At 36.7% G+C, this 13001-nt stretch overlaps 1 protein-coding gene across 1 annotated transcript; it reads left to right on the forward strand.

Moving 5' to 3' along the window:
- Positions 1-756: 756 nt before the first annotated feature.
- On the forward strand, positions 757-12666 carry C1H5orf46 (chromosome 1 C5orf46 homolog). The gene is made up of 4 exons (XM_007474093.2): positions 757-890; positions 2062-2185; positions 3982-4033; positions 10908-12666. The coding sequence occupies exons 1-3, from the start codon at positions 821-823 to the stop codon at positions 4028-4030; spliced, it is 243 nt and encodes an 80-aa protein (XP_007474155.1). The 5' UTR covers positions 757-820; the 3' UTR covers positions 4031-4033; positions 10908-12666.
- The last annotated feature ends 335 nt before the right edge of the window (positions 12667-13001 follow it).

The following is a 13001-nucleotide window of genomic DNA, read 5'->3' on the forward strand; positions in this document are numbered from 1 at the left end:
CAGAAAAAAGTCAGAACAAAAAGCTACTTGGAACAGAAACTACAGAATTTTAGAAGAAAGAACTTTTTATGTTGGTGATAAAAGAATCCTTAAAGATCACCAGATAATGGATAGTGTGTGCTGGACCTATAATCAGGAAAACCTACGGAAAATCCCAACTCAGGTGCTTGCTAGCTGTGAGAATCTAAGCAATTCACCCATTCTCTCATTCTGTTTTTTCATTGTAAAATTCACTGTAAAATGAAAGGGTGAAGCTAACTTATCTCAGCAATGTTAAGATACTTTCTGGCTCTAAACATACAGTCATTAAAATAAAAAAAGAAACAATTATCTTCTCTCTTAAAGTGAATACTAATTATTGGTTCTAAGGTAGAAGAGCAGTAAGGGCTAGAAAATTGGGGATAAGTGACTTGCCCAGGGTAACACAGGAAGTATCTGAGGTCATATTTGAACCCAGGACCTCTCATCTCCAGCTCTGATTCTAACCACTGAGCCACTTAGCTGTCCCTTAAATACATAATATTATGACAGATAGGTAAACTGAGGCTGAGATTGTGGAAATGGCTTGCTCAAGAAGATACAGCAGTTTAGCAGCAAAGCTAAAGATGGATATGATGATGTCTTCCTCTTGATTTCCAGTTCAAGGTTCTTTCTATTACAAGCTAATTGTCAGGAACCACCTGGAATACATCTCTGGCTTGCCTAACACCTTAATTAATTCCATTGTATGTGAATGATGTCATTTTGTCTATTGTATAAATGGAGCGAGAATCCATGTGAACCTTACTAACTTACCCGAGACTATACCAGACCAACAAGAATGGCTTTCTCAGCCCTTCATATAATGATGGCGATAGGACTGTTTACTTTGATTCTTCCCTGCCATGCTGGTGAGTGTTTTTGGTGGAAAAGAGGATAATAGACATTACAGTTAATGTACAATTATAGAAGAACATAGCTGAAAGGAATCAGAGATTATGTAGTCTGGCTCTCTCATTTCACAGAAAGGGAAACCCAAATATGCAGAGAGGAAGGCATTTACTCTGGATTACACAGTCTAGTAAGCATATAATACATAGTATAATGTAATGCAATGTAATGTGCCACCTGGTGCAAGGCATAATCACTAGCCAAGGAATCAGGAGGATTTGGCTATAGATTACTAATGTAACCTTGAATAAATCTATGTGTGAAGACTGGATGTTAAAATCTCCAATCTATATCCTAAAACTCTTCTACTACTAACCTCCTATGTTTTAAGAATATGCCCAGTTCTGACATTCTTCTTTCTGTATTCTAAGGAAATTTCTAGCTCTGACATTCTGTGTTTAAAGATCCTTCTAACTCTAACATCCAAAACCATATAAATTATTTAAGGGAATAAACTTTTTCTGTGTATCCACAGAATATGGCATAATGCCTGTACCTTTTTTTGAGTTATAATTTTTTCTTGAATTAAATTTAATATTTAATATTTTATATTCTAGGTTTCTTTTCATGTGTTATTGTTGCTCAGTTGTTTTAGTCATTTATGATTTTTTTGTGATCCCTTTAGGGATTTTCTTGGCAATGATATTGGAGTAGTTTGCCATTTCCTTCTCCAGCTCATTTGATACATGTGAAAACTGAGGCAAACCGGATTAAGTGACCTGTCCAAGGTCACATAGCTATTTAGTGTCTGATGCTAGATTTGAACCCACAAAAATGAGTATTCCTGATTCCAGATGGAGCAGTGTTCTATGCACTGCACCCCTACCTGCTCTGTTTCCTTTCACATCTGGCATTCCCTATTCTGTATTGTAATATTATTTGCTTGGAACTCTTTCAGACACTAACATTCTCTGTTCTCTTTTCAAATATCCTTTGTAATGCTCAACTTTTATATACACTGTTCTAATGTTCTTTATGACTCTAACATTCAGTGTATAAAAATACTATGATAATGAAAATAGTTCTACCCAAGTTCCTCTTAGAGGGGAAAGACTAATGCTTCAGTAAAATATTGTTGTCATTTCACCACCATGGAACAAAATAACTGAGTATCTCTACTCTGGGTTTCAGATGATGAGCCGTCAGTCTCTAACCCAAAATTAGATGCAGGATTCCCATCATTCTTAAGTTCCCTGGGCAGTGGAATCCTTGAATCTGCAGTAGACTACCTTCTCTCCTCAATGAGCCGGAGATCGTAAGTAACAAGCTCACCTCTGCTGTCACCTCTCTCAGCCTCCATTTATACACCATGGGAAGGATTGACAGGGATATTTCCTTTTGCCATGGGCTCCACCTTTTATCCATTTAGATTGACATCATCCCTAGGCCTGAATTAGATCACAGTCTAGCCTCAAAGACAACCTACACTTTTGAGATGCTATGCACAGGACACTTCTACCAACTTTAAGAAACCCAGATTAGGGACCTGGTGCCTTGGTCTTACTAATACTAGAGTTGGGGCAGAGGAAATCAGAGCCTTCATATGTGTAAGGAGGAGACCCATGAACATGAGTGACAGTAAAGATTAAGAACCCAGGTCTCCTGATTCCTCATCAATTGGGGATAACATGAAGTAAGGAGCCAGAATTAATCAAATAATCTATAAGTAGTTGTTGATTATTTACTCTGCCCAGTCCTCAGTGGTGCTTTAAAAAAAGACCAAAAACAAAAAAAAACCTTGCCTTCTGTCTGAGAATTAGCTCTAAAACAGGAGAGCAAAAAGGCTAGGAGAGTAGGGTTAAGTGACCAGCGTCACACAGTGAGGAAATGTCTGAGGCCATATTTGAGCCCAGGTCCTCTCAATTCCAGGCCTGGTCCTCTGTCTATTGAGCCACCCAGCTTTCCTCTCAGCAGGACGTTGAGGAAAGTAGAGATAACTCACAGTTGCCTGCTTTCAGAGCTCACAACGCATGTCCCAGGGTTATCCTGGAGGCAGCTCATACAGGCCCTCTGAGCTAATTGTTAAATTTTTACTGTGAGAATTGACATGGGAAATTGGTAAATGCTACAAATCAGGGATTGATTTATTGTTTTGTTGATTGTCTAGACTTAAGGGATGATGTGTTGATAATGCAGATTAAAGTTATGTGTGTCATGGATACTTTTTTTTGAAAGATGGCTGTTAAACATTTATGGCTGGCCCAACCCTGTACATTTGCAGGCGAAGTATGATTTAATTAGAATCATTGAATATGGGATGTTACATCTAAAATAGTCTTTAGAATACTGAGTGTGCCATATTCTGAGTTAAATGACTTGCCCACATTCTCATAGAAATTAAGTAGTGTTGGCATTACAATTCATAATCTCTGCCTCCAAATCCAGGGATCATTCTACCATGTCACATTTTTTTTCTGAAATGGAGACAACTGGTGGTACAGCAGACAGAGTCCTAGAGTTTAGGAACTCTTGAATTCAAATCCAATCTCAGGCACTTACTGTATGTCTGACCATAGGCAAGTCACTTAACCTCTATTTACTTCAGTTTCCTCAACTATATGTTCTTCCAGAGTTGTTCTGAGGATCATAGAATCATTTTAAAGCACTTAGCATAATTCCTGGCATAGAAGAGATACAATACAAACATTGTTTTTCGGTCATTTTTCAATTGTGTTCAACTCTTCATTACCCCATTTGAGGTTTTCTTAGCAAAGATACTCAAGTGGTTTGACATTTCCTTCTCCACCTCATTTTATAGATGAGGAAGGAGGCAAACAGTGAGTTTCCCAAGGACACACAGCATGTAAGTTCTGAGGCTGGATCTGAATTCAGGTCTCGTAACTCCAGGACTAGAGGTCTATTCACAGCACCACTTAGCTATTACTATTAAATGTACTATAGAAGATAGAAAACAGATTGTTAGAACAGACTCTTAAAGCTAAAATATCCCCTTTTGACATATTGAATACAGAATTCTTAGAAGGCAATCTTTTCATTCTCTTTACTTCAATCACAAGACAATCTCTACATTTTTTCTTTTTTTTTTTCTAGTGGATTCTCAGAATTGGACAACAAACCAGAAAAGTCTCCAGAAAAATGATTGGTAAGTGGAAGGAGACTTTATCTTTTTTTTCCCCAAGACACAGTGGCTACTCATGAGTCTAATCACACTACTGATTTGCATAGGAACTTGTTCTACATCTTCCAGTTTGCCCCTCCTAGGGTTACCTAGTCCTACTACCACCACCACTCACTACAGGGGGCTCATCATATTAAAGTCACAAATTTAATCCAATTTGTATATTTCACCTTAAGTTAAGAACCCAAGTTCAAGAGAACTATTAACTTCAGCTTCCCCAGTAGCTGAGACTACAGGTATGAGTCCACTTTGAAAGGAGATGTTTACAATCTAATAGGAACAACTATTTGTAATGAGTAAAGTAATAGACATATAGTCATGATTACTGGATTTTAATCCAAGCTTTTCTATTTGCTATTTGTATGGTCAAGAACAAGTCTCTGAAGCTTATTTTCCTCTTTAGTTAAAAAGGAAAGAATTATACCTGTTTCCCTGATAGATCTGTTACATGAATCAAACATGGGGATTAATGGTAAAACATTTTGTTTTTGTAATTTAAAGAGCTTTACGTTATAACATTTAAAAAAAAAAAAAACTGAGGCTGGACTGTCTAATATCCTTCCACCAGATCTGAGAAGTTAATAATAACTCTTTAGAAAAAGAAATCACTTTAAGGTGATTTTACAGAATCTCATAGATCAAAGGAATTATAGAAAGGATCTAATATATTGCTTGCTTGAAGGACTTCAGTTAAGAACTCATTACTACCTAATTTTGAATAGCACTAAGTATAAAGAATTATTTCCTAATGAACAAAAGATGACTACCCTAAAACTTCTTACATGTGGTCCTAGTAGCTTGAGCTGATTTCAAGACTCCCCAATAGACAAATAAATAAACCTGAACTCCCAACCTAGGGGCTCTGTTGCCTTTTAGAACCAAGTTAAATTGTGTCACTCCGTCAAGATCCTGATCCAAGAATTATTTTAAATGAGTCATCTCAGATTTCCTATCTACATAATAATCACTACATTCATTCAGTTAATTGGCAGGGAAGTATAATAGTTGAAGGAAATAAAATGTCCACCCAGGCCCTGCCTTTCAGAATCTATTACACCCAACTGGGACAGCTACACAAAATCATCTGAACTGTGGACAAAAGTGTTTCAAACATTCCTTGAAATCACTTTGACAAAGATGTGAAGGATGGGTGCATAGATATAAGAAAACAATTTGAAGCAGAAAGGCTATTTTAGAGATTGTGAGGTTCTGAATTAAGACAGTGCCTGCTGAATAAAGAGTAGGGGGTATTTTCAAGAGATACAAGATTTGGCAGATGATTTGCTATGTGGGGAGTGTGAAATGAGAGGAAAAGATAAGACAAAGGTCCGGAATCAAAACTGGTATCCTTGACAGAAATAAGGAAGTTTACAAGCATGGGTTTAAAGTGGAAAATAAGATTTTGTTTTGAATATAGTGAGTTTGAAATATCTATGGAACATCTAGTTTGACATTTGACTTTTCAAAGAAATGGTAGGAACTGAGCAGCATAGTACCGCATTAATCCTATAAATGACCTGAATGATACAGAAAAGGCTCGCTGTTCTTCATGAATTCAATCAACAAATTGCCATACTACAAATACAAACTTCAATTTTTTTTTAATTCAACAAATAATCTCTATTGGAACCATCACATTATCACAAGCTTGTATATATATATATATATATATATATATATATATATATATATATATAAAACAAAATATAACACTGGCCCACAGGAACTTAAGAACAAGGTTTTTAATTGAAACTTCCTTGACCTCCCAACCATATCTCAAAATACAGAAACCCAGAAAAAGAAATGACAACTGTAAGGGCAGAGGTAGAAGTACATACAATTCTTATCATCTACAAAGTAGTTGTCAGCAGCTCTACAGAAGCTGTGTCCTAACATTGCCATTCAATTATAAAAACTAATGATTTTATCAACCTGAGCAACAATAGATCACCAAAAATCACACACTAAAGAAGAGCAAGATCATGACTTGTTCTATCCAACATAAATAAGAGAATGTGATAATTTATGATGATGATAATTGACTGCTAGGGTGATTTAGGTTTTATAAAAGTCTTTAACACCCCAATCTTATTTGAGACTCAATGATTCTATGAAATGAGTCCTGAACCTATTATCCTTGTTTTGCAGAAGAGGAAACTGAAAGTCAGAGATTGTGACTTGTCCATGGTCCTACAATCAAGTGGTAGCAGAAGTAGGATATGAACCTTAGAGGAACAGGATAAATCTCTTAAAATGCAGTTTAATAGAGACAAATGTTATAGTACTTAGGTTCAAAAAATCATCCATGCCAATAAAAAATGAAGGAGGCATAATTTGGCAGAAGCTATTAAAAAGACCTCAGTGGACTTCATACTAGTGGTCTAAGTGGACTTTATTTTCAATGTGTATTAGAAGAGTAGCCTGGCAGCCAAAAAGAAAGTCTCAATCATCTTAGACCACATTAGCAGAAGCATAATGTCAAGAATTGTGGAGCTGATAGTTCCACTTGTCCCATGCCATGGAGGTAACAAAGCTTAGGAAGTAAAATAAATTAAAGAGTCTTCAAGGAAAAAAAATATGGATGTTCTGAAGATTGGTAACTATGTCATCAGAGAATCCACTGATGAGATTGGGAATGTTTCCCCTTAAGAAAAAAAAAAGACTAAGAAAGGAGTGGGGTAAAGGATATGATCCTGACAAAAAACTATGATGTTCAAGATAGATTGGCTTGTTTTCCTTGTCCTAGAAGCAATGAATGGAATTTACAAGGTGGCAGATGTCAAGTAATTAAAAGGACAAACCTCTCAACAACCAAAAGTAGAATGATCTGCCTTGAGAGTCAGTGATCTTAGCATCATTAAAAACATTTGAGTAAAGATTAGATACAACTTGTTATATATCTGGTGTAAAGAATACCTACTCATTTTCTCATTTGTAAAATTACCCTTGTAATTCCAACTCAAAGAGTCCATAAAGCAATAAACTAAACAATCCTTCTTAGGACGAAAAAACAGATTTCTTCCTATCCCAATCTACATATCTGTCCTCAGGGAGAAAGAAACAATATAATTTCAACTAAGTAGCTGTAGTCCTCAATTAACTTCATTGCCCAAACAAGTTCTACTTGTATTTCTGTTGAATCATATCCAGATCTGTGGTTGATACTCATCATGTGAAAACGCCCTCTCAGGCTTTCTCCAGATACACCTTGTCAGGCTCTGCTAATGGAGGTATCTGATACTAACAGAACATCACTCTTTCATTCCAGTGCAATTTAATCCAAAAACATTTTGTAAAATTCCTGACTCTCAAACCAGGGGGAAAAAAAAAACTTAAAACATAGAACAAAAAATGTCAGATTTAGGAAAAGCCTTACAAAACTGAATATTAATATTGGAAGAAACTATGATGTAAAGCTGAAAAAAATTTTACTTCTTAAAATATTAAATCTAGGAGGAACCCCAGGACAGAGTACAGAGACTGTTAGGGCTAAAGCAACATGTGAACAGAGAATCAGGAAGTAAACTTAGATATTATTTAGCCCAAAGCCTAATCAAACAGAAATACTCTATACATTTTTTTATATCTACTATAGTATATATATATATATATATATATATATATATATTTAAAACCCTGATGCTTGGTCTTATGAGAATAACTAAGATGAATCAAAGGCAGTCCCTAACTCTCCAAAGATCACAGTCTAGTAGTGGGAAGGAGATATGGGCACATAAACATCACATGAAATGTGTATGCATGATAAGTTCATAAGAGAACAACATGTTATTTAAGGTCTGATGGGAGAAGGCAATTTGCGATTGTAAGAAATCAAGAAAAAGTATCTGCAGTTGGCATTTAACATGGACTTTGAAAACTGGAAATAAGATCAAAAGATAATGAAGAGATGGATCCCAGAAGAGTAAAAGAAACAACAGCAAGCAAATCAGTTTGGTTGAGGTATCAGGAATGTGAAGAGTAGTGGATGACTGGACTAGAAAAATATTTATGAAATTTGAAGAAGATTTTTAAAACTAGGATAAGGATATTGGCTTTTATCCTCTGGGCAATAAGAAGTCACTGTAGTAGGAGGAGTTAATTTGCAGTCACTGAACATTTAAAATTTTTTTCTATATTTTAGTTTATTCTTTTCTCTTATAATCTTCTGCATTTTATTTTATACATTTAAAAACAACATTGAGAGGACCTTATCAGAGTTCCAAAAAGGTCTAGTACACAAAAAATGTAAAGTATTCCTGTAATAAAGGTTTCTTAAACATGGAAAGATATGCTCAGAGATGTACAGTATAGATTTAGAGACCAGTTCCAAGGGACCGAAGACAGAGAGATCTGTTAAGAGATCATTGCTGTAGCCTAGGCAGGAAGTAAGGAAGGTCTAATATTCTTTGGAGAACATGGGATTTCTAGTTTAGTCAAAACCTAACCAATGGACTGAAGGTCTAATTGTAAATTGTCAGGCACAAAGCAATTTCAGGGGAAGGTTATTTAAGGCAATAAGACCTTTTCAGGCCTAAGAAGAGGAATGTATTTTCTCTAAACAATGGCCGAAGGCAACATGAGCTAGAGGCCTGTGTTCTCTTATGAACTCTAGCTGATTAATCACAGATCCAAAAGTGGTATCTAGGAACCTGGGATTCTATTCCTGGTATCAAAATCTTAGACACCACTGAATTCTACAGAGAAGTAAAATTAGCCCCAGAGTGAGGAAAGGTTTTGTCTAGAGTCACAAAGATCAATAGCAAAGCCTATATAAAGAAGAAGTAAGAAGAAAGGAGATGCAGCTAAATGTGAAACCAGAGCCCTTCAAGTGACTTGGATAAAGGTGTACATAAAATGCTCATATACCATTTTTTTAAAGAGAACACAAATATGAAAGGGATAGCTAACATAATATATCATAGTCAGAAACCAAAAAGACCTAATCTGCCTAGGTAAAACATTAAGATGAATCTAGTAAGACCAGACTCAAAAGAGATAAAGGTAAAGTTCTATACATAACTTTTAAAAATCAACTTCACAAATATAAAGTGGAGAAAGTATAGTTAGGTAGCAGTACCTCCGAAAGAGACCAGGGAGCTTTAATGGACTGACTATATAATCTCAAGTTGAGTCAGCAGTGTGATGACTCTGCAAGATCATGAATGTGAACTCAGACTGCATTTAGAGCAATATAGTTTCCCAGATTAAAGTAATGACTTGTCTGAATTCGGCCCTGTTTCAACTACATCTGGACTATTCTCCAGATCTGGAAGAAGAATCTTGATAAGTTGGAAAGTGTCCAGAAGAGGACAAACAGGATAATGAATATCCTTGAGTCCATATCAAATGAAATACTGTTAAAGGAACTAAAATTGTTTGGCCTGGAAAAGAAAAGACTTGAGTCAAACAAGCTAGTTATCTTCATGTATTTTAAGATAAGGTGATGCACTCGTGTTTGGACTAAGAGAAATGAGTTGATGCTGCAAAAAAAAAAAATAGATTTAATGTCAGGAAGAACTTCCAAACAATTAGTTCCAAACAATTTCAGAAGAGAGCATAGAACACATTGTGAAAGACTGACAAGACTTGGCAACAGATTTGATATGAAGAGATGAGAGTGAGGAGGCAGGACTAACACCTAGATTGCAGGCCTGGGTGACAAGGAGGATAGTGATGCCTTCAACATGAGAGCTGCCCAGAAGTCGAATGAGCCCCTTCTGAGGCAATCTCATTGGAGGTCTTCAAGCAAACAATGGGTGGCCACTTGTAGTGAGTGCTAGAATAAGGATTCATTTTAGATCTAGGTGAGACTAGATGGCTACTGAATTGAAATTCAGTGATTTTAAGGACACAATTTTAAGGGACAATGGAGAATGCTCAGGCCATCTGTGCAGGCTCTACTTCTCATTCCATGCCAGACCACTGCCTTTTTCTGATCAGGCATGTCCTAGAAGAACTCAGATGAGTAGAGAAAGTATGCCTAGCACTTCTTATCTGGTAACATGCTGGAACTATCTTATACCCATTTTGGCACTTTGTGCATTTTGTAATCTTATAACTATTTAGCTATGTTAATTTATTTGACTGAGCAATTATATTTTGGACAGCTAGGTGGTGCAATGGATAGAGTAGCAGGCCTAAAGACTTACCTTCCTGTGTTCAAATCAGGCCTCAGACACTTATTAGCTATATGATCCTGGACAATTCCCTTGACCCCATTTGACTCAGTTTCCTCCTCTGTCAAATGAACTGGAAAAGGAAATGGCATATCTCCTCAGTATCTTTGTCAAAAAAAGAGGGGAGGGACAGCTTTGTGGCTCAGTGGATACAGAATTTTAGAGACTTAGAGGACAGGAAGTCCTGAGTTGAAATCTGACCTCAGACACTTCTTAGCCGTGTAATCCTGGACAAGTCATCTAACCCCCATTGTCTAGCCCTTAGTGCTCTTCTGCCTTTGAACCAATACTTAGTGTTGATTCTAAGATGGAAGGTAAGGGTCTTTTTAAAAGCCCAGGTTGGGTCACAAGGAGTTGTACATTACTGAAATCACTGAACAACAACTGAAAAAATTGATATGTTATAAAAATAATTAACATTTTATATAAGCCTTGATTTATCTTAGTGGATATTCTAGTACTTACTAGTTATTAAATTAACCAATTTAAATATTTTCTAATTACTATTTTAATTTGTTAACCAATTGAGTAATTTCTTTTAATTACCTACACAATAATTAACTTCATCATGTAAATTAGTATGTTTACTAGTATCATTAATAATGTTTTTATTCAATCTTTAGATAATGCAATTGTTTTATGGTTTTTGTTTTTCTTCTTAGGATGCTGATCTCACCTCCTCAGCCAGACCATGTCTTTCTTTCCCTCGGTTTTCCTGGCTGTCTAGTCCAAAGATTCTGAACTGTTGTTAATGCCTTGGATATCAGCAACTCTTATCCTTTGGCCCAGCCTAGTAAGAATCAATAATTAATATTCCCATCCTGGAAGACAAAATAAAGTCCATAAACTCATGAACTCAAGTGTTTACAGTAACAATGCATTTCTCTCAGCATGCTGATGCTCTTGATGTAAAAATATCATTATTCCACTGATAACCACAGTACCTACTGTTTCTAGAAAAGGCCATGCTTCTCAGGAGCTACATTTTCTGAGAGATGGGCTCTTTGGAGTCAACATGTAGTAGACTGGAAAGTATTCTGAGGACCTGAGTTTCCTTTACTTCCATTATCTTCCATCCTGAGAATATAGTTACTGTGTCTGAATTTCATTTGAAGATTAAATATTCAACATATTTAGAACTACAGTGGTACCTCAGTGCTAATCATTAATTAGTTTCAGTAGACAGGTTGAGTACCAAATGAATTTTTACAATAAGGAATACTGTAAATTGAATTAATCGACTTATAGCCCCCATCTCCCAAACTGTGACTTTTGGTATTCCATTTAGAGAGGGCTATAACCTCCTGTTAGTAGAAATAGTTGTGAGAAATGGGGAATCCAGACCAGAACTATTTTTGAGAAGCTTAAAAAGGATCATGGGGAGGCAGAGTTGAGATGGCAGCATAAAGGTAGTGAAAGTTCAGATCTCTGAAAACCCTTCTTTACCAATTACAAACTAAATGCTCCTAGGGGACTGAAAATCAAACCTAAAAACAGGACAGAGCCAAGGAACCCTCCTGCTGGACTCAAATTAAAAGATATGCTCCCCAAAAGCCTGAATTCAAAAACACTCTGGTATAAGGGGAAGGAAGAAGGAAGGTCCCAGGACCCCCTCCCCCACCTAGAGCATTAAGCCTCCAGTGGTAGCTGGAACCTCTGGGCGGGCAAGGGTGCTGGTCTAGAGGGAGTACCTTGCAGGCAAACAGTGCCAGGCTCAGATCGTCAAACACAGGTGGTGGAGAAGCAGTTGAAGAAGAGGGGCAGAGTCAGTAACCTAGTTGCAGCAGTGGAGATACTCCATGTTGCCAACCCCTTCACAAGGTTTTGGCCTCAGGGCACATCCAGCTTTGCAGCTCAGCTAGGCTTAATCTAATCAAAGCCTTCAGAGGGCACAGATGCTCAAGCTCCTACACCCCTCCCTCACAGACTTCACTGAGAGATTTGCTGACTAAGCTCCAAAGGCAAAGGCTGACAGAAAAGCCCAAAACCACAGATCCGACAAAAAATGAGAGGAGCAAGAACACAGGCAACTGCAGGGAGTAATGAAGGGGTAACTATGAGCAAACAACAGAAAAAGAAACAATTAATTACAATTGACATCCTCTATCCAGGCAATGAACACAGAGCAAATGGAAGAGAGAAGGAGGAAGGAACACCAAGCCAAAAAAAAGTAACCCCAGCAAGTTGGATACAGGCTTTGGAAGAACTCAAAATACAATTCAAAACACAATTAACAGAGGCTGAAGACAATTGGGAAAAGGATTTAAAAAGCAAGATAAGTCATTAGGAAACAAAAACAGTGTCTTGAAAGCCAAAATTAATAGGTTCAAAATGAGGCAAAGGTTAGAAGGAGAAGGATGACCAAAAAGCCAGGAATGAAATCCAGTCTTTAAAAACGAGAATACAACAATTAGAAGCAGGAAACTTCACAAGGCAGCAGGACACTAGAAAAGAACATCAAAAGAATAAAAAAAATTGAGGAAAATATAAAGAACCTCATTCACAAAACAGAAGATTTAGAAAATAATTCCAGGAGAAACAACCTAAGAATCATTGGTCTACCAGAAGACCATGACAAAAGGAAAAGCCTGGACATCACACTACAGAAAATTATACAAGAAAACTGCCATGATATTCTAGAACAAGAGGGAAAATTGGAGATTGAAAGAATCCACAGATCACCTCCTGTACTTAATCCCCAAATGACAACACCCAGGAATGTTATAGCCAAATACAAGAACTATCAGACCAAGGAA

This window comes from Monodelphis domestica, chromosome 1, assembly GCF_027887165.1.
Source record: "Monodelphis domestica isolate mMonDom1 chromosome 1, mMonDom1.pri, whole genome shotgun sequence".
In the NCBI taxonomy this organism is placed as follows: Eukaryota; Metazoa; Chordata; class Mammalia; order Didelphimorphia; family Didelphidae; genus Monodelphis; species Monodelphis domestica.

Coding starts and splice junctions, on each gene's coding strand:
- C1H5orf46 (XM_007474093.2), top strand. CDS start 821: ATGGCTTTCTCAGCCCTTCATATAATGATGGCGATAGGACTGTTTACT. Junction 891..2,061: donor GATTCTTCCCTGCCATGCTG/GTGAGTGTTTTT, acceptor TCTGGGTTTCAG/ATGATGAGCCGTCAGTCTCT. Junction 2,186..3,981: donor TCCTCAATGAGCCGGAGATC/GTAAGTAACAAG, acceptor TTTTTTTTCTAG/TGGATTCTCAGAATTGGACA.